The 22,637-nt window shown below is 44.3% G+C and overlaps 1 protein-coding gene and 1 long non-coding RNA gene across 14 annotated transcripts in view; one reads left to right on the plus strand and one right to left on the minus strand.

The window, feature by feature from the left end:
* CELSR1 (cadherin EGF LAG seven-pass G-type receptor 1) overlaps positions 1 to 22,637 on the plus strand; it is a 168,381-nt gene that overhangs the window by 91,244 nt on the left and 54,500 nt on the right. For all 8 annotated transcript variants that reach the window (XM_075081303.1, XM_075081305.1, XM_075081308.1 and 5 more), the window contains exons 4-5: positions 1,637 to 1,752; positions 4,796 to 4,884. In XM_075081303.1, the coding sequence (XP_074937404.1) occupies positions 1,637 to 1,752; positions 4,796 to 4,884 (205 nt within the window). The remainder of the gene's footprint in view (positions 1 to 1,636; positions 1,753 to 4,795; positions 4,885 to 22,637) is intronic.
* Positions 3,182 to 21,301, minus strand: LOC142051785 (uncharacterized). Of its 6 annotated transcripts, XR_012658636.1 has the most exons (6): positions 20,809 to 21,301; positions 15,655 to 16,434; positions 10,493 to 13,359; positions 7,784 to 9,238; positions 5,489 to 5,633; positions 3,182 to 3,452 (listed from the first exon to the last, which is right to left on the minus strand). It is a non-coding gene; the product is annotated as an uncharacterized LOC142051785 (long non-coding RNA). The 6 variants fall into 6 exon arrangements; XR_012658635.1 differs by lacking the exons at positions 3,182 to 3,452; positions 5,489 to 5,633 and having other exon boundaries at positions 6,096 to 9,238; positions 10,493 to 13,000; positions 13,219 to 13,359; positions 20,809 to 21,296; XR_012658632.1 differs by lacking the exons at positions 3,182 to 3,452; positions 5,489 to 5,633 and having other exon boundaries at positions 6,096 to 9,238; positions 10,493 to 13,005; positions 13,219 to 13,359; positions 20,809 to 21,296.

Genomic DNA, 22,637 nt, shown 5'->3' on the forward strand with positions numbered 1-22,637 from the left:
TATTCTGGATAGATCTGATCAAAAAAGTTTTGAAGAAGTAGTTATCCACTGAGAAATGCAGTCTTGGGAAATGCTTTACATGAACTGCATTCCTTTGGATTAAATGTTTGATGGTGAAAAGGGAAAACCAGATCAGTGTTTTGATAATATTGAAATATTTCAACAGTACTGTCTTAATTCATTTAGTTTGCCTTTTACTTCTATAATATTATCGTATATTAAATAAATTTAGAAATAAAGATGTATTTCAAAACTGATTAAAAGTAATCAAATCTGTTATAATATCTTGATGGACTCTAACAGATACTCTTTGGAGTTTGTGTTTTATTGGAAATGTCAAAATTTTGACTTCTTTTGTTTTGAACCAGAACAATTCATTCTCCTTCAAAAATATTAAACAAATGTATTGTCTCTACTTGGTGTGATCCACAACATACATATGTCTAACAAAAAACTTCTGTTAAAAGAATTCTTTAGTTTTGAAATTTTTTCTTTCAAATGCCAGACCTTGATGTTCTAAAATACTGCTTCTTTCACATTCTCTGGATGCAGGTTTTGTTGCACTGCATGAGACTCTTGCTAGTAGAAGTGACATGACAGGCATAAGAATAATTTCTTCTGTCCGTGGAATACAGTTTTCATTAGGTCTGTTCAGCTTTTGATTCATTTGTAAGAAAAGTGGGTTAATTTAAATCAGGCATATTTCCTGAAGTTCAAGATACAAAATCAAACTACACTGCCATTTGGAAACACAAGAAATTCCCATGGTTTCTCTCTCTTTCTCTCTTTACATAATATTAATCTTTGTAAAAATTCTTATGTAAAGTGTAATAATTTTTTTGCATTTCTAAGTAGGTGAAAGCTGTATGTAAGTCCCCAAAGATGATAGGATTCAATTAAAAATGGTAAAATACATGGAATGTGCAGAAGTTTGCTAACAAAGTTCTGTGCTGACAGAAAACCCCAAGCTTTTTTAAAAGTGGGGTTGCCTCTTTTCCTGCAGAAGAGGTGTGATACATCCCAGATTAGACGCACAAGAGAAATAAAACCAAAAAGCACCCACTGACACTGATTTAGTGCAATCATTTAAATGTTCAGTTTCCATCCTCCAATTGACCGACCTGCTGATTGTCTACATGGCATTATTAATGTAACTCTTATCTTTCTTTCCCCCTTGCCTCCCCATCAGGTCTTTTTAATCAGTTGATGACTCTCCTTGTACCATGTAGCATTTAGACAGCAAGCAGGCAGCAAGTACTCCCCCTTTGATGTGAAAATGCTTTCTAGCTTTGAGACTGTTTGCAAAATGTAGTAAGTGCTACTGTTTGGCTAGTGTCAGATACTCACACTGCATCGTGTGTCTGCCTAGTTTTACCCTTTGTGAGGGTCAGCACCCACAGCCGATCTCTGCAGAGTAGATTTCTGTAATTTCCATCTTGCTTGCCTCTGTTGATTGGGAAAGAATTGATTGATCCTGTGGCTGACTCCTCAGTTTTATAATTTTCTGTCTGAAGAAAGATTGAAAGGCTTGCTTTTCTGCTAAATGCATTGTCATCTTTCTTCTGGGCAACTTGGCCATCAGTCTTTAATTCATAAGCCATTAAGCATGAACTAGCCCCTTGTCTCTGTGCTCTAGGTTTGCCACCAGGGAGAGGAATGCTCTCCTCCTCTACAACGGGCGTTTTAATGAGAAGCATGACTTCATTGCCTTGGAGATCATCGAGGAGCAGATCCAGCTCACGTTCTCTGCAGGTGAGGTGTCACTCGAGTCGAGAGTTTCTGCTTGCAGTCAGGACACCTTCTCAACCTGTTTGAAAATGCACTTCAGTGATTTTACACACCTATTTCCTGCCTCGTTAATTGAGTAACCTGCTGACATTGTACAGTGAACAACTGATGCCGGGTGTTGCAGAGTACTTCAGATTGTAGCGGTTTGTGGTGGTAACACTCTCTGTCATAGGCAGGAGCTTGTCAACATATCAGTTATAAAAGCCAGAGTTTATGACTGCTATAAAAGATTGGCACTAGCCTGAAAGTTGTCCTCCAAGCCAATGTTTGCTTAAACAAGACGTCATTTATCACACTATGATAAACATCATGTGTTAATGCATTTTTACACTACGCCATCAGTGAAACAAGGTGCATAAATGTTATCTAAAAAATGCACACAAGCCAAAGGAAAAGCTAGCTAGCAGACAAGTGAAAACTACCTGCTGTTTGTTAGGGATTTGTGAGGACCAATGCTGTTGCTGGAATCCACTGCTGCACAGTAGAACCACATCCCCTTGGAAGAAGCTATAATCCACGAGGGATTTGGGAGAACTAAGCTGCCTGCTCATTGCTGTGGTGGGCTAGGAAACAAGAAATGGAGGCCTTGGTATTTGCTTGCTTTCTGCGCTAAGACAGAGCTGGTGTCTTTTGGTGCTTGTGGGAGCAGAGAGAGGGGAAGGCAAGTGAAGCTCAGTGTGGCATGTATCCCTGCCACCAGGGCCTTCTCCCAGAGGAGAGCTTTCCTCCCTAAAATCAGCCCTGGCAGTGGCAACGCTCTTCCTGACAAAAGTGTAATCAGAAGGAACCCCGAGCGTTCACCCATCAGCAGAGGAGTGTTTCCTGAGTTAAAAAAGCCCAAGTTTCATCCAAAAACTCATGCCCAGCTGTGCTAATTTCCATGACGGGTAGCAGGTGAGGCTGTTAGCACTAGCGGTACAGCATGGTCGAAGCATATTGAAGCCACCAGGAAACACCCCCTGGACTTCAGCAGGCTTGCTGAGGCTCCTGGTGGACCTCTTGGTGGACTGCTTGCGTTCCTGCTTCAGCTCAGGAGCAGGTCTGTCAGTTCAGTGGGAAGGCATTGGTGGCTTTACTAAATCTCAGCAGGGCAGACAGCCTCTGGTTGTCACCGGTTTAGGGGATGTTTTCCATCAGGACAGAAACAAATATCTGGGAAGGGCTGTTGTCGTGTAGGTCAAGTGGGGTTACATGTAGGTCAAGTGAAATGTTTGTACCTCTGTACTGGGAACGTAACTCAGGAAATAATCTGGTTATTTCTCATTCTCTGTATTCAGGAGAGACACGTGGGCTAGTCAACTCTTATTTTATTTTTGTGAAGAGTGAGACATTGCAAGAGGTAAAGCAGTAGGAGCAGAGGTGCAACACACATCGGTGTTGCATGCTTACCCCTAGTGATGGTCACTGCCCTCAGATCCCATGGTAAATCCTATGTGACCCCATTGATTTACCGGTGATGCTTAAGTGCATATCTGGCCCTTTGGGCTGTAGATATCCAATTTCATTTCCCCTTTATTACCTTGAAGCTGTCCAAATTAGATTTTAAGGCAGGCTTTTGAATGGATTAGTGTAATGAAATAACATGCTGCAGTTGGAGAGGTCTGCTTTCTTCTGTAGCTCTGCTCCGCCTGTCTAAACTTGAATCAAATTGCTTGGAAGGCACCCTGAGGATGAATGAGAGAAAAAAAAAGTACTACTTACATTTATATGCATTTAAATGTGGAGAAACTCCTTTAAAATACATGAAACTAAATTTAGATTTGCACTACTGCACCTGAGAGCAGGTCTGGTCCTGTATATTGCAAATGGTATTTTCTTTGGAAGGAGAATGGTTTGTGTTTTATAGTTTTAAGTGGCTTTTAATGAACAGTACAAGTTTCGGACATCTGATCTGACTGTTTTACCTGTCGCAACAACTTTTTCACAGAAAACAAAGCAAAAGGATTGGAGACTGTTGATCTTCATTTTGCAGAAACTTGCTAGCTGAATAAAAAGCCCAAATTTTGCCACATATTTTTTATCACTAAAGGGTAAAAAAATCACAGCAAGATGCCAAACATGCTAAGCTGAAATCTGTGTTGTTTAAATAACAGAAGAATATAGGATGGGGGTTAAAGGAGAATAGTGGACACAAGAATAATACTTCACACAGGGAAAAGTACTTGTTGCAAATAGAGAGTAGAAAGTACATTTTAAGCTCAACAATACTGTGAACTTTGTTACCATAGAGGAGGGAGTTATTTTTCTTGCGGTTCATTATGTAGCATTTTCCAACTGTTAAAAAAAACAAAGCAGGGGGAAAAAAAAGTCGAAACCTAGCAATCCCTTCTCCATGCTAGGCCTTTTATGTACTTTCAACATGAATGTTTATTTTGCTGCTAGCTCAGAACAGATATGCCTGGTTACTGAGCTGGTTCTGCTAACTCAGACCTGACTTAAAAGCTTCAGCTTTCCAGTTCCAATGGCAAGGACTTGCTTTCAAATTTAAATACTGAAAGGCCACCAGTAATTTAATTCATCACTAGTAAAATTTTGCTAGGACAAAGGTTACCATCCGTGTGTTTTATACTAGAGTACTTTTGGATTTCACTTTCTCAGCTCTGATGAGGAGTAGGCCTCCCTTCCCTGACAAAATATCCTGGCACAATATTCATCATGTTAAAAAAAACCTCAAAGTGCTGCTTTTGGCAGAAATGCAGAAAAATTCACGTACATTTTTTCCTCATTTGACCATTTCAGCAATAGCTGTATCTACCCAATGCTCTGCAGAAGCATAATAAAAAGTAACGTAATTCACCCAAATGTGCCAGAAGCTATTTTTGTATCTGTGCACCAAAATAATTCCATGAAACTGGGGGTATTTACTGTCTCGCAGATGAAAACCCAAAATGTTCCGTGATGAAGATGGCTGCATCCAGTGCCTGATGAGGGTCTCTCCATGTTTTGGTTCAGTGCAGAGCAGAGCTTGCTGTGACGTTGACTTTTTCCCTTTTGCCTGCCATTGCAGGGGAGACAACCACTACTGTGGCACCATTCGTTCCCGGAGGGGTCAGTGATGGGCAGTGGCACTCAGTCCAGGTGCAGTACTACAATAAGGTAAGACTAATTGTATTGGTGGCCTATTGTTTGAAAGTAACAGAGGTGTGGCTCATCTAGCTCTGACCTGATGTGTGTTGGTGACCTGAATTTTATCATTTATTTAACTGAGCACATTGCTACAGCTCTGTACAAATGGTACTGGTCTTGCTCACCTTCCCTGGGACGAAAATTCCTTCTGAGGGCTTTTGAGTTTTGTCTCAGCAAACTCAAAACTCACAAGATCAGACCTAGTACATCCTTTTCAGAGGTACTACCAGGGAAACTTTCAGGTACTTGGAACTATTTTAGTTTTCCGTTTTTTAAACTCTCACAAGTGTCAGTGTATCTAAAGCAACTGATTCACTGATCTGGAGCTTTTTAAAGAATTGTGCAGTGCAGCAGCCTTCAGTGTGGTAGCTACTAACCACTACTGTAGAATTTTCTGAGGCAAAGCAAAATTCTTCCCTATAACTGTCTTTTCTTGTGTAAAATGACCAGTTCAGCTAGCACAAGCTTCTCTGGTTTGGAAAAATTGATTATTTTTGTTTGGTTGGTGTGTTTCAGTAATCAAGGGCTATCATACTAAATAACTTTTTTGTCTGCTATATAAAAAAATACGCACAAGAAATGCAAAAAGTGTCGTTGCACACAGTCCATGACTCTCAGAGGTGGGCTCCGGCGTCCCTGTCCCATAGCTGCGCCTTTGGTGGCTGACAGGAACAGGTTCGGTTTGACTGAACCAAAGGTGGGGACTTTGTGCAAACCAGCTATTTTGTGATGAGACAAAAAGCAGACTTTTAGGGTGTACGGTATCACTGTTTACAGATATATGTCAGAGCTCTTCTGTAATCTATAACAAAAATTAGAGAATTCATTCAGTTACTGAGAAGCGTTGCTTTTAAGCCTGACATGATAGCATTATGGGGAATCGCTTAAGGAAATAGAGGAGCATTGTTGGCTGTTAAAAAGGAAACAGGATACTGGTGTAGGAAGCTGAATGGAAGACGAAGAATTAATGCGATCGGCAAGTTCTTTTTTTCCCAGTGCTGCATCCTTTCATCACAGTTTGTGTAGCAGTTTGAATGGGAGGATTAAAATTTTCTTTGGGCTCCTAGATAGAATCTCCTAGCCTAAAGATATTTTATTAAGGAAATAAAAACATTGTTTAAATTTTAAAAACTTAGTTTTTGAGTTTTGTACCTTAATATACTCTCTACTCTCCAGAGCACAGAGAAATAGAAGTGAAACTTGGTGTGTCGCCATGCATGCATCTGTGGACACTGTGCGGCTCTTGCTTACGAACTGCAACATGCCATGTTTCCATAGTCTGCATATTTCTTAGTGATTCCCTTTAGCAGAGTAATTGGCACTTGCTGAGGCAGCAGAGGGACACTCCAGCTTTCAAGCTCCTCAGTGGACAAGGAGGGGAGGGCACAGCCATGGGGACAGCCACTGGAGTGGCTTGCTGAAGTGCTGCAGAGCAGATGAGGGGCCCGGGCAGCCCCCCAGGATGCTCTTTAAATGGCAAAGAGATCTGACACTGATGTTAAAAATAAACCCTTGACTCATTCTCAGGGCTTGCTGCTGTTCAAGCAAACTGGTAGGTGAGCCATGTTAGCAGCTGGTGTTTTCCTATCGTTAACACATGCACCCTGTCATCATTTTCTTCTTCTGCCCCAGTTTTTCAAAGGGGAACGAGCCAGTCCCCACTGCACAGGAGGAAATTTATGGGAGAGAGGGAGAGCAGAGGGGCCATGCCAGGGAACACCACCGACATCATTGCCTTTGCACTCACATAACGTAAAAGTGATGAAAAGCAGGGTCACTGTGTGGAGAGCAGCACTTTGCCCTTTGCTGTCTGTGTTAGAGACTGAGGTCATCACCTTCCCCTTAGCGGTATTTCATAGCATCACAAAATCAGTGTCCTGAGTTGGAAGGGACCCACAAGGATCACTGAGTCCAACTCCTGTCTCTGCACAGGACTTACACCATATTTATTCTAGAATGGTTACATTTAGGCTGGCAGAGGGGAGCTCACAATATTGAGTAAATACCACAAGTAGGATATGCTAACATATATGTATTTAGCATGCTCTCGGGGCTTTTCAGCATGTCTGAGAATTGCATATGTTGCACCAGCTGAAAGAAGAGCAGACACTGCAGGACAGCAGCAGCCGGAGGCAGGGCTGCCTGCCGCACCTTCCAGCAGGGTTAAGCCTTCGCCTCGGCTGGTATTTGTTTGTAAAGCAGTTCCTTGTCTACTTCGTGTTTTAAAAAATCTGGAAGAAAAGTTCCTGTGAGGAGGCTGAAAAGGCAGATAATTTAGGGATTTGGGTTGTGCCAAGATAAATGGGATACTGTGTCTAAACTTGACTCAGCTAAGACGTGTTTGAATAACAGAGTACCCAAAACTCATGAGTTTGCTTAAATTATGCACTCATATTATTTTGCAGGTATTGCATCCTTCCACTCTTTCCAAAATCCTTCCGCACAGTGTCAGGTCCTCATCCCATCACTACTTCAGCCCCTTTTCTCAGCTCAGACACCATGCAGCCTCCCCGAGCAGGCACAGCTTCCCTGAGCCAGCTCCCTCCTCCTGCCTCCAGCTCACATTTGATCCCCACCTCCAGCCCCTCCCTCCCTCTGCCCTCCAGCTTGCTTTGGCATTCTGCAGCATCACTCTATCCCTGGCAGGGGGGCCACAGGGTCTGCCTCCACCAGCACCCCCACAGGGCTCCTTGCCCCTTCTTCTGCTCAGCTGCTTGCCCAGGGAGCTTCTGGTCTTTGCTCCTTTTCAGACATCTCTTCCCAGTGCGGTCCATGGAAGGTGGGTAACCCATCGTTACAGATACCCGTATTCATTGTCTGCCCGCATTAAAAAACCCTTACAGTGGTGTTTATACCTTCTCTTTCTTACCCCTCACTTATGTTGAGTTTCATCTCCCTCCATCTGCCTTTTGCTCCATCAGCAGGTTTTCTTTATTTTATAGATACAATCTCTTTTGCCTGTCCATTCATCAGTGCCTTCCTGTGTCACTTCTGTGCTTTTTTTGCACAGCAAAACCCATACAGACTTTTAAAACTTTTCTTATTATTCACCCCTCTACAGCTGAGTGCTGCCAGGCTGCTTGTCCTGCTACTGGGGTTATTACAGCTGTGCCTGTCCTCTTCCTACCCACCACTGTGTCCTCGGGCGGTGACAGGCTTCTTCGAGCTGGACCCTTTCCTCCTGCCTTGGAAATGTGAGACATTGAACCTGTGGTGCAGGTTCAAATAAATACCAATCCAAAGTTTTCCTGTTGTGCTCAGAGCAAGCGTTTGGGGTCAGGTACTCTCTTAGCTTCATCCTTCTTTCCCAGTTCCTTTTTTTGTTAAGCTTCTTTAAAGTATCTTTTTAAAAACTAAGGTAGAAACTCTTCAGGTTATTTCCTTCTTTCCCCATTCGTACAGTATCTAGCAAGAAAAAAAAGGGGCAGGTCTTCTTTGGAGCTTTCAGATAATGCTGTAATTCACATAGGAGTATTAGATTTCATCACAGCTGAGGTTAGTTTTTCATCTTCCGTTTTTGAGGAGAATGACTAACAGGCTTTGATACATAATCTAAATCGCTTCAGTCCAAACTAAGTTTTTGTAGATGAGTTTTCACAGCTCTGAAAGCTGTTGCTGCAATCCAAGTTGATCATGGTCAGATACGAGCAAAGGTTGAGTGGTTTTTGGCACCTGCAGCTCTGTGGATGATATTTGGCTGTCACTGGAACGTGGACACCGAAAATGGGTGACTTGGGTGCGGGGAGGGGGCACTCTGGTGGGAAACTTCTGCAGCAGCTGTTTCCTCAAAGTGGCACACAGTTCTGTGGCATCCTGATGATGCTGCCACCCTGCACGAAGTCAGTTTGGAAATAAGAAGTGTAGAAATGACTCTTGTAAATTATTTTCTGTACTCAGCTCAGAAGCGATGTGCTTGGCAATATTTATCTTCAGCGTTGTTGAAAAATGTTGTTTTATAACTAACTCCTTATCATGAGGGTCCCCTGCCACTTGGGGACAAACACTGGAGGCTCATTGGCAAGAGGTGAGTCCAGAGCTGACTTTGTGCCACTGCATTTGCAGAGAAGCATCAAACCAGTTCTCTATCAGCTCAAGTATTCGATGCTGTCTTACAAATCCTGGTATGTACATCACTGTAAATTGCTGCAGTAACGAAACAGGTTTTATCAGGAGAAAGGGAAGCAATGTCGTTTCATTTACTGTGTAGTGATGGAAATGGATGCTTCCTCCCCTGGTAACAGTTGACACGCTTGGTTTCAGTGGAAGTGCCTAAGGGAAGCAGATGGATGTTGTACTAAGGAAGTGTTGGCTGTGTATTGGATTTCTGGAAGAGAAAACACCAAGGGGAAGGAATTAGTAGCTATAAGAGAGCAGAAGTGAACTAGGAGTGTTAATAACAACCGTTCTCTAGTTTCAGTTATATATTAAAAGTCTTGTCAGCTACCCAGTAGCAAGGTATCAGTTTACCTGTTAGCAGTGTTACTTGCCATTATAGACGTTTGCTGACAGTGTGGGGAGGGCAGGGAGGAAAGCTACTCCCTGACTCTGTTAGCTCAAACATATTACCTTCTGGGATCCTGATCTTGTAGGCACTAAAATCAATGGGAGGTATTAAGTTAAAGGTGACCTCTGTGTGACCTGCTTTCTCAAGAGGTATATATATTGATAAGAAATTCAGAAGAAATGGGATTTTTTAATGGGATTTTGGAAGGAAAGGTGGGATAAGGGGGAAGATTTCAGCCTGGCAAATAAAACTGATGAAAAAATAGCAGAAACAACGTGCTGCTTGTTCACAGGGTAGCTGGCATAAGGGGCAGCCGCAATGGGAGCTGCCCTCTTTGCCTTGGTAATGCACATCCTTTCCACATGATGGGAGCACAGTCAGCCTCTGATGGAATTTTGTCCTTACCCTTTGGCTCTCCTGAGCCTGCCAGCATGAGTGACAGTCAGTAGGTTTAATGATGCTGATATTAATTTGGAATAGGAGTAAAACCACCAGGATGTTTGATGGTAACAATGCTCAGCATCGATCATATTCCATGAATTATCTGACATTCATGTCACGTACAGGATCATGTATGATTGTAGTAGTGCTTGCAACAGGAGATTTTAATGAGCCTGCTGGTGGGTGGTGTTTTTAATTAAGTGAAAACTTCAAGCCACTCTCCCAAACTTCTGATAGAAATGCAATTTTGTTCAGAATTTGAGATATACCATCAAATTTATGTTAGTGTTTTACCTGATTCATTACCTCAGGGTAGAATTCATCATTTGGCACAAGATAAAAATGTTTTTTGTATGGACATGTTCCTTTAATTATAAAGGGCATGTACATGTGTATTTATATACTGTGTATCTTCTATGTTACTTATACATATATGACATCAAAGTCACTTAAGGATGTTACTGTTCTGTAGGCAGAATCTCCTTTTGCATCTGTTTAAGGGAGCACAGGATATTTTTACCCAAATGAAAGAAACCAGAAGAGCAGAGAGAAACATGCTATCACTGATGTGCAGTACAGTAATTCTGGGGGGTGGGATGAGCAAATCCCTGAATGACTCACGGAATGACTCACAGAAGTAACAACTGTAAGACTGGGCAATGCGTGTGCATGGGATCCTCTTCCATGGTCAGGAGGTGTAAAACGATGGGTGCCTCAAAGAGTATCTCAGCTGTACTGGTCACTTGAGCCTGTAGGCTCCTAGGATGAGATAGTCAGGACAAACATTATCCTTTTTCCATACCTGGGCTAAAGTTTCTTCTCATATTTTATAAGTGATAGTAAGCCGCTGTTCTTTTACTCCTTCCTTGCATTTCTTTATGCTGAAGAGTGCCACGGCTGTCGTTTCAGATGCTTGACTGTCTTAGGAGTAGCCCACCCTTTCACAGAGGTTGCAGTTAGCAGTTACCTGCTGCTTTCCATACCTGTGTGCTTCCACCCAGCAGAGCCCAGACCTGCGTTTAGCCTGAAGACAGCTGCCAGAGAAAACAGGCAAATTCTTCAGTTAGAGATAAAACTTAAAAGAAATGAGGTCTGCTTAGAGCTGATCTTCAGTGCATTGTGAATTCAAAGCACAGGAGGTACATTGCTCTAAATCAGACTCACATATGCTTTCGAAAATCGCCTGCCTGTGGTAAACAATGGTTTCTCTTGAGTTAGCTGGCCTTCATCTGGGGCAAGCTGGAGCTTGAGTATTGCTGAAGTCTGAGCTAATGCTGTAGAGATTTAGCGCTCAGCCCACTTGCACACTAGAATTTGCCAGTACCTTTCCTTCCCAGGGAGGATCTATCCCTCACTCACTGGCTGAAAGCTGTTTCCAGGTGCCAAAACACCCTCTGTTTCAGTGCCAGGACCCACACTGTAATTGATTTTCCGTACCTTGGGTGCATGCTGCAGCTCTCCCCTTGTGCTTGCTCAGCCAGCAGGCGAGTGGGCGGGAGGGCAGCTTTCTCCTTTGCCCGTGGGTTCCTTGGCCAAAGCTGATCCCAAAGGGTTATTTAACTGTGACTGTACAACTGTGCTATGGCACCAGCAGAACTTACCTTTTTGAGTCTGCATCCACAAATCCTCCATACCGTGTGTCACAGACTGACCATCCATGCCGGGAAGTGGTGTACCTCTGGGCGAAACCAACCAGCCCTATTTCTGGGAAGGCCTCAGTGAGCCCCGTTTGTTCGCAGTGCAGTCTCAGTGACAGCTATTCAGCACTGCTGCACAGAGTTTGTGCGCCCTCCCTGGCTGCTGGGCTCTGGACAGGGCTGGGGGCAGCGGAGGGTCTTGGAGGTGATGTGGAGTTGGGACTGCTGCCAGCTCAGGTAGCCTTGGGATGAAGCAGGTTGCAACAGAGGAACAAATCCCGTCTGCACTTGCCTGGGACTTGGAGAATGAAGTGGAAGGAAGGACAGAGTCAGGGAGGAAAAGACAGGAAGAAAAAAGCAGCCCCAGGCAAGGTCAGGGCTTCATTTGCTGATGTTTATGTAGTCAGGCAATATGTTGGTCAGGAATGTAGTATGGGAGCTCTGGAAATATAAATGTCTGAAGTGGCATAAGTTGAGAGTATACCTCTTGGAAGACAGTATTTGTCAATGCTCTTACTGTTAAAATAAAACAAAAAGCATTGGCAGGTCTGTTCCAAACCACCCACCTTCACTCCACGCACACTGTCCACCTCCATGTGCATTTTTTGTCACGTCCAAGTGTGCTGGTTTTGGCTGAGGTAGAGTTAATTTTTTTCATAGTAGCTGGTATGGGGCTGTGTTTTGGATCTGTGATGAAAACAGCAGTGATAACAGAGGGATGTTGTAGCTAATGCTGAGCAGTGCTTACACAGTGTCAAGGCCTTTTCTGCTCCTCACACTGCCCTGCTAGTGAGTAGGCTAGGAGTGCATAAGAAGTTGGGAGAGGGCGTAGCTGGGACAGCTGACCCCAAATGACCAAAGTAATATTCCACACCGTATGATGTCATGCTCAGCAATAAAAGCTCTGGGGAAGAAAGAGGAAGGGAGAGACATTCAGAGTTATGGTGTTTGTCTTCCCAAGTCACCGTTGTGTGTGATGGAGCCCTGCTTTCCTGGAGGTGGCTGAACACCTGCCTGCCCATGGGAAGGAGTGAATGAATTCCTTGTTTTGCTTTGCTTGCATGCGCAGTTTTTGCTTTACCTGTTAAACTGTCTTTATCTCAATCCAGGAGTTTTCTTACTTCTACCCTTCTGATTCTCTCCGCCATCCCACTGTGGGGCAGTGAGTGAGCAACTGTGTGGGATTTAGCTGCCCACAGGGGTTAAACCATGACACTAAGCAAGAAATAAGAAGCACTTTACAACAGGCTTGGTGTTCAGCAGCTTCAGGATAAAGGCTTTCCATAATGGACAGGACCAAAGGCTTGAGATAAAAATTGCAACATTTACCCAGCAAAGTTGGAGATGTAAAGGGAAGGTTCTTGGGTTTTGGGTTTGTTGGGTTTTTTTTGATGGGGGGGAGAGTCCCTGTCTTCTAAATGAAGCAGAAGAATTGAGCCAGTTTCTTTGCTTGCAAGGCTTTTCTGCAGAGGTGCCCTCCAGATCTCCAGTCCAATGGCAGCTTCTGGTCTAGCAGAAGGAAAAGGGTGAGTAAATGTACAGACTTGACAGAAAGCCCGACGAACCCAGTGAGCTCCCAAGGGAGATGTAAGCGGGGAGGCAGCAGTCTCGCAGGGCAGCTGCAGAGGTGGTGGGAGCAGGCAGCGCGCAGTAGCCACCAGGGCCCACCAGCAGATGTGGAGGGGACAGTTGCACACTGCAGCAAGGATGGCACAAATTTACCTTAGACACGTGATGCGTCTCACTGGAGCGTGCCTTGCTCATACAGAGCACTTGCTTCAGCTGACCGTGTGGTGTACATAAGCTCTCAGGTTCAGTCTTGTACAACGCCTGCATTTTCTCATTCTCCTACATGTGTTATGCCTGCAACTCATTAGCAGAATTATCTTTAGGAATATCTTTATAGCAAATCTCTAACATTCATCACTGCCTTTGTTTTACTAGAGCCTCTGTTTTGATTCTGGGAGCCCGTGTCATACAACTGCCTAGCAATGGCCAGAGGCAGAACACTTCTGAAGGACTTAAGGATACAAAGCTTCCCTTTTGACAACTCAAGTCTACCTGTTTTCCCACCCAAAAGCTGCCTGGGACCACATTTCATCCAGCCACCAGGCTGTGGTGAGGTGACACAGCTGTACCCAAAAAGTCAAGACCTACAGGGCTGCATGCTGATGCACTCATGGGGACCTGGAAGCTCAGTGGCCATTTGCATTCCCCTGCTGTGGACAGGCAGGACCTGCCCTTTAATCCAAACTCCTTGTATAAGCACAAGCATTGTGGGCAGTCGCAGGCAGTGGGAGTGGTGCTCGTCTGTGTTGGAGAGGTTAATGTAGCACTTTGTTTTGAAAAGGGTGGGCTGAAATACAGCAACCTCTGACAGTCTGCTATGGAGATGAGCACAAGCCCTGCTGGCTACAGCACACGTGCCCCCACACCGGGTGCCTGTGGAGCTGACAGATAGGTTATCTCGTTCCTTCTGAAAACACAGACCCTCTCTGATGATGGCAAATTCACCTGTCATGGAAATATAATTATTCTTTATTCAGGGACAATAATTGATCTTGCCCCTTTGCCTTTGGGGGGAAAAAAGGCAGATACCAATATTTTAGTAAAAATCATTGTGACAGCTGTGTCAAAAGACTCTGAGGACATGGGTTACTGCTTTCTCTTCTATAAAGGGGACTAACTCTTGTTAGAAGTGCAGAGTCCATGGTGCCCTGTCCCCCAAGGATCAACAAGTGAACAGGAACATTGCGCTGCTGCTCAGCTTCCCCATGCCACCCCACCGCCACACTGTCCCTCGGGCGGGAGGCTCCCGTTTCAGCACGAAAGCCTTGTTTGCTCAGCTCTCAGTCTCCCTGCCGAGCCTGCCAACAAGGCTGCCAGCACCGCGGGTGATTTATGAGGCAGGCACATGCCTGCAGCTGAATAGGGATTGCCAGCTCCTTGGAGAAAAGCCAGCTAGCTGCCACCAGCTAGGCATAACTTTTAGTCACTGGACCCAAGGTGAAAGACTTTGCCTTGAAAGTATCCAGGACACCATCCAGTGTCACTTACTTCTTAATCTGAATGGTCAGGAAAAGTGGTTGGCAATTACATTCTTAGGTATTAGGTGTTACACCCTCTGCCGGGTGCACCTCTTGCACCAGGGCATGGTTGCCCCTGCAGAGTGCTGCATTTTGTAACTCAGTTGGAAAAGACAGACCCCAGTGGTAGTCAAATCACTGCAAATGCAATTAGTAATAAAGGCTGGGTATGACTTATGCAAATGTCTATCGCTCATGATATCTGAGCAGATCTAATTGCAATCTGAGGGAGAATTTCTGAAGTTAATCCTCCCAGTGGCTTCCAGACTAATTTGTTAAGGGATTGAGGAAGACTTTCTAAATAAACAATGCAGTTGTTGAAGATTATGATAAAGCCACTGTTTATCAAATGTGGGCCTGTCAGAGTTTGGATTTTGCTGTCTAGGAGTGACTTGCCGTGTTTACAGCATCCGTGATCAACACAGACCCACTCTAGCATTGCTCAGCGTTTTCCGGTAAAGAAAAATGCAGAACATTAATTGCAATGTTAAGCAAATACTAGGGGGGCGGGAGGTGCTGCAAATACTGAAAATGTCATTCAGTTAAGAACAGCCTACTTCTCTGGGCATATTTTTCCAGGAAGAAATACAATTTTGTGTATCTGCATTTCCAAACCTAAATTCATAATATCTCTAAGAAATGTCAATATAGCTTTTAAAGGCTCCCTCAAGTGTGCAAGGCAGAAATCATGTTAAAATGTAGTGCTTCCTCTTGAAACAAATCATGTTGTCTTACATAAGATTTAGCCATATTTCTAATTTTATCATTTCCTTATCACCCATCTCATTGGGAATATTTAATATTTAATAACAGAAGGTACTGGCAGGGCTATAGATGTCAGTGGCGGCACAGTGAGGAGGAGGCAGTAGACAGGGCTAATTTCCAGCAGAGCGCTGATGGTATCCTTCACCAGATCATCAATTTGTGCTGGAGGCCTTCCTTCTACGGTATTTTTATGGGATCAAAAGTTCTGCTTCAGCACGAGAAAGATTGCAGGACACCAAAAACACAGGGAGCGTGATCACAGTCAAGTCTTTAGCTCTAGTTTTGAGAAGGACTTATCTGTGGTTACCTGCGTAAGTGCAAAGCCTCTTCTTCACAGGGAAAACTGCTGGGGTTTCTTCAGTTGTACAAGGAAGAAAAGCAATTCAGATGAAGAAGTCACTTTCTTTGCTACTCACAAGCAGAATGTTTGCCAGCATCCTGAGGGACACGCATGTTTGATTTACCTTCCAATTCAAGAGGTCAAGGAGCTTTTACTGGATTACCAGTATTGGTAGCCAGATACAGGATATGATCGTTTTTAACAATTTTCTTAGAAGAACAAAAGTAACTGCATCAGCAGATTATTGTGCTTTTTGGTGGGCAGGCTTGAATACTTACAAAGCATGATGGTAGGTAGCGGTGGGGGCATATGTACAGTACGAGTGTATGAGGAATTTGCAGCCATGCATCTGAATTATTTGTCTTCACTGTGTATTTTGGTGTTAGTGGGCATGGTCATTTAAAAAACCTATAGCAATTAAAATTACAAGCATCTAAAGGAAGGGAAAGAAATCAGATTTTCCATGGCTGAATACATGCCAGGGCTTTACATTTAAAGTTCAAAATGTTGTTCTAGTCAAAGATATAAAATATGTTCTTCATGTCTGGATGCAAAACATGTCATTTCCTACATGCTCAGAACTCAGTTTTTAAAATGCCACAAGAGAAGGTAATCTCTGCAGAAATAGTTCAGTTTATGAGTAATTTCCTGGCATTCAGGCTGAAGATTCAGAGACTCCCATCCTTGCTGAGGCCCGGTTCATCCTCTTCCACCCAAATCCAGAGGATCATCAATGAAAGTCCTAGTCTAGATAAGACCATAGATTTGATATATAGAAACTGAAGCTTGACAGATTCTGATTAGAAATAAGACACAACATTGTTAATAGTGAGGGTATATAATCTGCATGATAGTCTGCCCACAGTTCTGATAGTCTTGCTGTCCTTTGAAATCTTTAAATCAAGTTAGTATTTCCCTTTCTAAAGGAAGATTTTAGCTCAAGTGTAAGCCATGTTACTGAGGCCGGACTCAGTGGGTGATGTTCTGTGGCTGTATAAGGCAAAAGGCTGATTAGATGATAACATGAGTCCCTTCTGTCCATAAAATGTGGCAGTATCCTGTGAAAACATGTCTCAAGCTCCAGCCTGCAGTATTGCAGGTGAGAAGCTGAGAGCCAGGAGGACAGGAGAAGAGTTGCTGCCCATTTGTCCTGTTCTTATGCTCTTCCACGGCATCTACTGCTCCCTCACCATGTCTTTGGTCTGTCAACCATTTATGTTCCTAACAACTTCTAAAAAGTGTTAAAGGGCTGATTGGCTAATACTTCATTTTTCTTGGTCCTGCTCAGACATGGTTGCGGAGCCCTTGCAGGTGGTAGTGAGTGTAACAGGGGCAGCTGATCTGCCCTTGCAGAGTAGGCACACACTGGAGTCTGGACTTCAGAAGCCCCTCCCTGCATTTATTCATGTGGATTTCAATTAATAGTAATTGGTTTTGTTGATTTTTGGGGTTTTTTTTCTGGTAGAGAGTAAGTGCAAAGAGATTGATATCTGGGAAAGGAAATCAGGATTTGGCGGTGGAGCAACATTCCATTGTCTTGACATGAAATAACAAATAACCGTAAATCTGTGTCTTGGGAAATGAAAGTGTAAAGCAGTGAAAGTCACTTGGAGGTCATTGAGATGCAAAGTGTGTCCCCAGCCCTGAGTTGCTCAGCTCTCCATGACAGCTTTGAGAAATCTCTCAGGCAGCTGGGGAGGAGAAGGGCAAGCACATACCCAGTGCCTGACTCCTTCTCTCCTGCGCTTGCTTTTGGAAGTGTTGCTCTCACAGAGTTTGCAAACGCCACCTGAAAACGCTCATTGTGGCAGTGATTTTATACACAAATGCAAGCAGTAACTTTTCAGAAACTGTCCCCGGGGTTTTTGCTCTGCAGGTGACAGTAGGAACCATGTTGTGTCAAAACCAACCCAAGCCCCTGCTCTTCTGGAAGCCTCATCCTCGGCAAGTCTGCTCAACGCTTACTCCTCTTGCTCCCCCCAGGATTTAAAAGCCCTGACTTGCGTGCTCATTTACAGCACTGCCACTTCTAGGTCTGTGCCCACCCCACACCTGAGCTGGGTCCCAGCTGCGTGGCTTTCCCTGTGGTGTGGGGCTCTCAGATCACCCTGGGGAACCTGGCACCCAACAGTGCTCCTTGTGCCCAGGTTCGCTCAAGCCATCTAACACCTCCATGCTGCAAAACTCCTCAGAGGTTAAATGGCACCTCCCAAAATGGTGATTTTCAGCTCCCCCTGAAGGCTGAGGAGATATGAGGGACCTCCATGAGAGCTGGCAGAGTCCGAATGGCCGTTGGCTCACCGTAAAGTCCGAGGACTGTGCTTGAAGGCTGTGCTGCGCAGAGCTTCTGCAAAGCCAGCGGAGTCATTGAAATGGCACCTCAGGAATTTGGTTCGAGTGCTTTGAAGTGCACTGTTATCTCCATTTAATCACACAGTAAATCTACTCACAGTAGCTCACTGATTTGCAGTAACTTTTCAGATATTTTGCATCTGTCTGTGGACTGAGGTGAAGCAGCACTTTGCAATTACCCAGCCACGCAGGAGTCTGCGTGTACCAGGAGATCCTCGTAAAGATCCAGCCATGACAGGGTGTAGCCCATAGAGCATCACTGGATTCTTGGATTTGTAGACCCAGTTGTGTCCCATAACCCACACTGAGCAGCAATTTGCTTGGCAAGGTGTCACCAGGGATGAGTCCGAGGAGGAGTTAGTTGTTGTGAATAAGTGTCACGCTGTGCTATTTCTGGGTATTTCTTGGACTATGACAGCAATAACGTTTGCATCCTGGATGCACAATTAAGTCATAAACCACAAGATTTATATAAAGCTGAAAATATTTGAGAGTGGTACTTTGGCAGACAGATAGGTACAAATAGCAAAGGGAGAAGGGTTTGCTGAACTGGGAGAGGAGAGCATGTGAAGGAGAAGGATGCTCTTCCAATATCCTTCACATGCTCTCCTCTCTCAGTTCTCCGAGGGTGCTGGAAGAGCATCCTTGTTGGTGGAAGGGTTGGTGCAAGGGAGGGTGGCAGCAAAATAGGCAGAAAAAGAGTTCAGAGGGCAGGAGAGGGCAGGGAGAAGGCACACCAGCCACAGGGGCAGATCAGAGGGGAGGAGAGGGCTGCAGAGGGTGGATGAGGGGACCCGCAGCAGTGGAGCACTGTGGTGAGTGGTGTCTCCCACGTGGAAAGCTGGATGTTGTCTTGAGGAGTGGGTATGGTCTCTCAGCAGCCAAAACAGGTCCTTTTTGCTGTGTCACTGATTCAGCATCAGAGAGCTGAGAAGCATCTGGGAATACGAATTTGAGGATAAAATTTCCATTTGCAGGCAAGACTCATTCTTCCCATCAATACTACAGCAGCCTTTGCCAAAATTAGTCAAATCCAAGAATACAGCCTTTGCAGAGCTGGATGATATTTGTGAAGATACTGGTACTGGTCTGTGGAGGGAAGGTGCATGTCTGAATGCCATGTGTGTGTAACCATGGCTTTTCACAGCCTTGCCACGCCTTTGCTGCCTGGTGGGACAGGAGGGCTCCCCCCCTCACCCCACTCAAAGAGCAGCAGCAATTCAGGCAGCACCATTCACATGTGCCAGGTCTCATAGCTGTGCCGAAAGCCTCCTGCTTTGAATATCAAAGTTTAGCCTCTGGATGCGGCCACGAAGGAGATGATAACAGATCAGGCTAGTAAAACTCGCTTGACTTTGTGGCTCAGCCTGGATCATGGGATTGGTGTTTCAGGGATTTTGTCTAGGAAAAGGAGCTGGTCTGGTGGCTTTTCAGGATTTGCATTTTTGACTCATCGATGGGAAGCTTTTTTGTTTTCCTTTTCACTGTCACAGGCTCTCATGTTTCTCTACAGACTCGAGCCAAGTTTGTATAAAGAAATGCCATTAAAATATTCAGGGAATAAAGGGGATACATACATCAAAGGAGTAAGGGGTTTATGTGAAATGATTTGTCCTGCCTTTCCCTGGTGACTAATCAGGATGTGTAAAAGATTCTCAGGTCTTCACACCACCTTATTTTAAGGGTGCTCTGGAAAGCTGCAGGGGGAAGCTTTAAAAAGCAGAGATTAACATTAATGGTTTCTCTTAATCTGGCCTAATTTGGAGTTTCCCAATTGATCAGAATGGTCTGCAAGTCCTTACCACAGTGCTAAGCTGCTCTGGCATTTCCTAGTCTCCCCCCCTGGGATTGCAAGCGTGGTGCTTTCCCCATTTGTTTTTTCCTGTTTACTTATTTATTTTCCTTACAGGGGGCCGGGCTCTGGCCGCTTGCCCAGGGAGACCGCTGCTGCTGCTGCGGGCCCTTAATGAGCTTTTTGACCACTGAAGCAGCACAGCATCGCCTGGGAATCAGAGGGGGTTTCTCCCTTCCTTGTGTTAGATAGTGGAGCAGAGGCCGTCAGGTTAACGAAGGAGCCAGGGCGGCTGGCGGGCTGCCTAATGAGTGCCAGGGAGCCAGCAAGGGGAGACCCCAGCAGTGGCCAGAGCCCCAGCAGCAGCCTCCAGTGGGACCCGATGCCAGTTGCTCCATTTTTTCCCATTATTACTGTAGCTGGAAGCGTTGGAAAGTGAAGAGCCCCAAAGAGTATGAATGTGAGGCATTTTCCACCCAACACTTTTGGGGGTGGTGGGGTCTGAACCAGCACATTAACAATGGAGAGGAGTGCTTTTTTTGTATTAAAAATAACTAGGAAACAGATTCTTTTTAACCTTTAACCACTCCAAACAGTCAATAAATCATTAGCTACTGATTAACAAAAACAGAAGGGTAACACTGTCCAGCAAGCAAACTCTTGGAAGCACTGAAAGGCTGGCACAGACTTCAGGGTGGCTTTTCTTTTTACACATTTGCACTTATTAAAAAGACAAACAAGCCAAGCTCTGCATATTAAGCCATGCCATACAAAGCGTTATGCTAAAAGACCAACTTTCTAAAGTAGATATATTTTTAATGTGTACAGTGAGCTGAGCAAATGCAGTATTTATGATATGCAACATTATATCTGTCCTCCAAGAAAAGAGGTCTCCTCATGCCGAGCATAAAGAGGTGGGTTGTGTCTCACTTGCAAGGATTCCCAGTTTATGTTCTCAAAGTCTTGGCCATACTTACAGTCAGCTGCTGAATCGTCTCCTCAGCTCCTTCAAAAGACTCAATGGGGTGGCTAATGCAGGCGGAAGTCCTCATCGCCGAAGTTCAGGCTGGAGAGCACAGCTTTCAGTTTGAGTTCAGGGAATACCCTTGAAGCTGGAACACTCTCCCGTGGCCGACCAAAACCACTCTTCCTTTTTCCATCTGAGCAAAAAGTCAAGTGGCAATTTTTTATCTAAGAATGGAAGTTGGAAAAAGGTGTTCCTGGTGGAGGAAATGCTTGTGGGACCTTTGGAAAAGCAGATTAACTAATAAAAGGGTGAGATCCAGGAATCTGAGTGTCATCACTGCTGCTGATTGACTAAACAAACATTTGCAGTTTGTACTATTACTATTTTATGTACAGTGTCCAGTCTGGTTTAGTTCAAAGTAAGTCTGCCAAAGATTGGTCTATTTGCTTAAACCTCTCCAACAATTTTGCATCGTGGCTTTTGAAAACAGTAGTATTTATAATGTAAAAAGGTAATGGTTAAATATTTAAGACAAGGCTTCCATTGTCCATTAATCTGTATGTCTTTTCCTTTCACTGCGCATCGTTAGACCATCTGTTTCTTTAATAAGTAACTGTGTGGGCTCTTGCAGTTTAAATATTTACTTTAAAATAATAGAGGATCCAAATGAAACTGAGATACATGAGAATATCTGTGTCTGATGTTTTAAGTGGAACGGGAGTAGATTTGTGCAGTAGATTTGCAAACTATAAACAGGTGTGTTTTGATGACCTTCTCTCCTCTGTCTGGTCTCCATTTATAAAACACAAGTCCACAGATTAAGCTTCACAGCACTACACATGCACCTGGGAGAATCTACATGTGTTTCTTTCTGTTGAAGCTATGGGCAGAAGTTCAAACAGTTCATTGCTCCATACTTGAGTTTCATGAAAATCAGATTTGGCATCAGTAGAAAAATACCTTTGCAGTGGTGTTCTCTCACTCCCCTGTCACCTGCAACCTGAGAGAGTCACTGCAGGTGGCCAAAGGGAGTTACGTGCAACCTTTGCAGCTTGAGAAGGTCACTCCTCCAGATCACCACTGAGGACAGGAGATGAGTGAGTCTCACTGTTAACTCCGCTATGGTCAGAAAGGGAAGTGCAATTTTCACAAGACATCCTGTGAGTCTGGCACTCCTGCAGTCACAGTCTGCCTGTAACTCTGTCTGGGCAAGGGAGAATGCCATGGGTTAGACATGAGGTTTGAGATTGTCCACCCATATATCGGAACCACTAATCTCCTTCATGAAAGCTCAAAGAGGGAAAGTTAAGTTTTGTGACATTGTGTACAATTTTATGTATTAATTGCCGTTATTTGAGAAATATAAATATGGTTCATCTTGTTTCACAGTTAGCGAAAAGGGAAGGTGGCTTCTGCTCTCACATGTGGCTCCTAAGTCAGAGCTGCTTCTTTCTCTTCTCCAAGTGATTCTGTATGCGACTATATCCAGCAGGCATAAGTGTCAGTACAACAAACACAACGTACTTTAGTATGGGGTGCACAGCATTTTTTAAGAACCACTGTGTGATGGTGGTAATACACAGTGACACTCAGGGCTGCTCCCCCGCCCTTTTTTTTTTTTGAATTCAGGATGAATCCACTTCATTCATAGTTTGTTTAAGGGAGACCGAGTTCTCCCTCTGGCACTGTTTGGTACCTCTTCTTGCTATTCATTTGTACAGCATGTGGTCTTTGAAGTTTGAATTCCAACCTCTTTCTGGAGGAGCACTAAGTAAAAAGGCAGCCTTTTGGGTTAGGCAGCGCAAGGTAAATTTTCAGCCCCATGAACAGGAACTCAGT

The sequence above is a fragment of the Phalacrocorax aristotelis genome, chromosome 1 (genome assembly GCF_949628215.1).
Source record: "Phalacrocorax aristotelis chromosome 1, bGulAri2.1, whole genome shotgun sequence".
Classification (NCBI taxonomy): domain Eukaryota; kingdom Metazoa; phylum Chordata; class Aves; order Suliformes; family Phalacrocoracidae; genus Phalacrocorax; species Phalacrocorax aristotelis.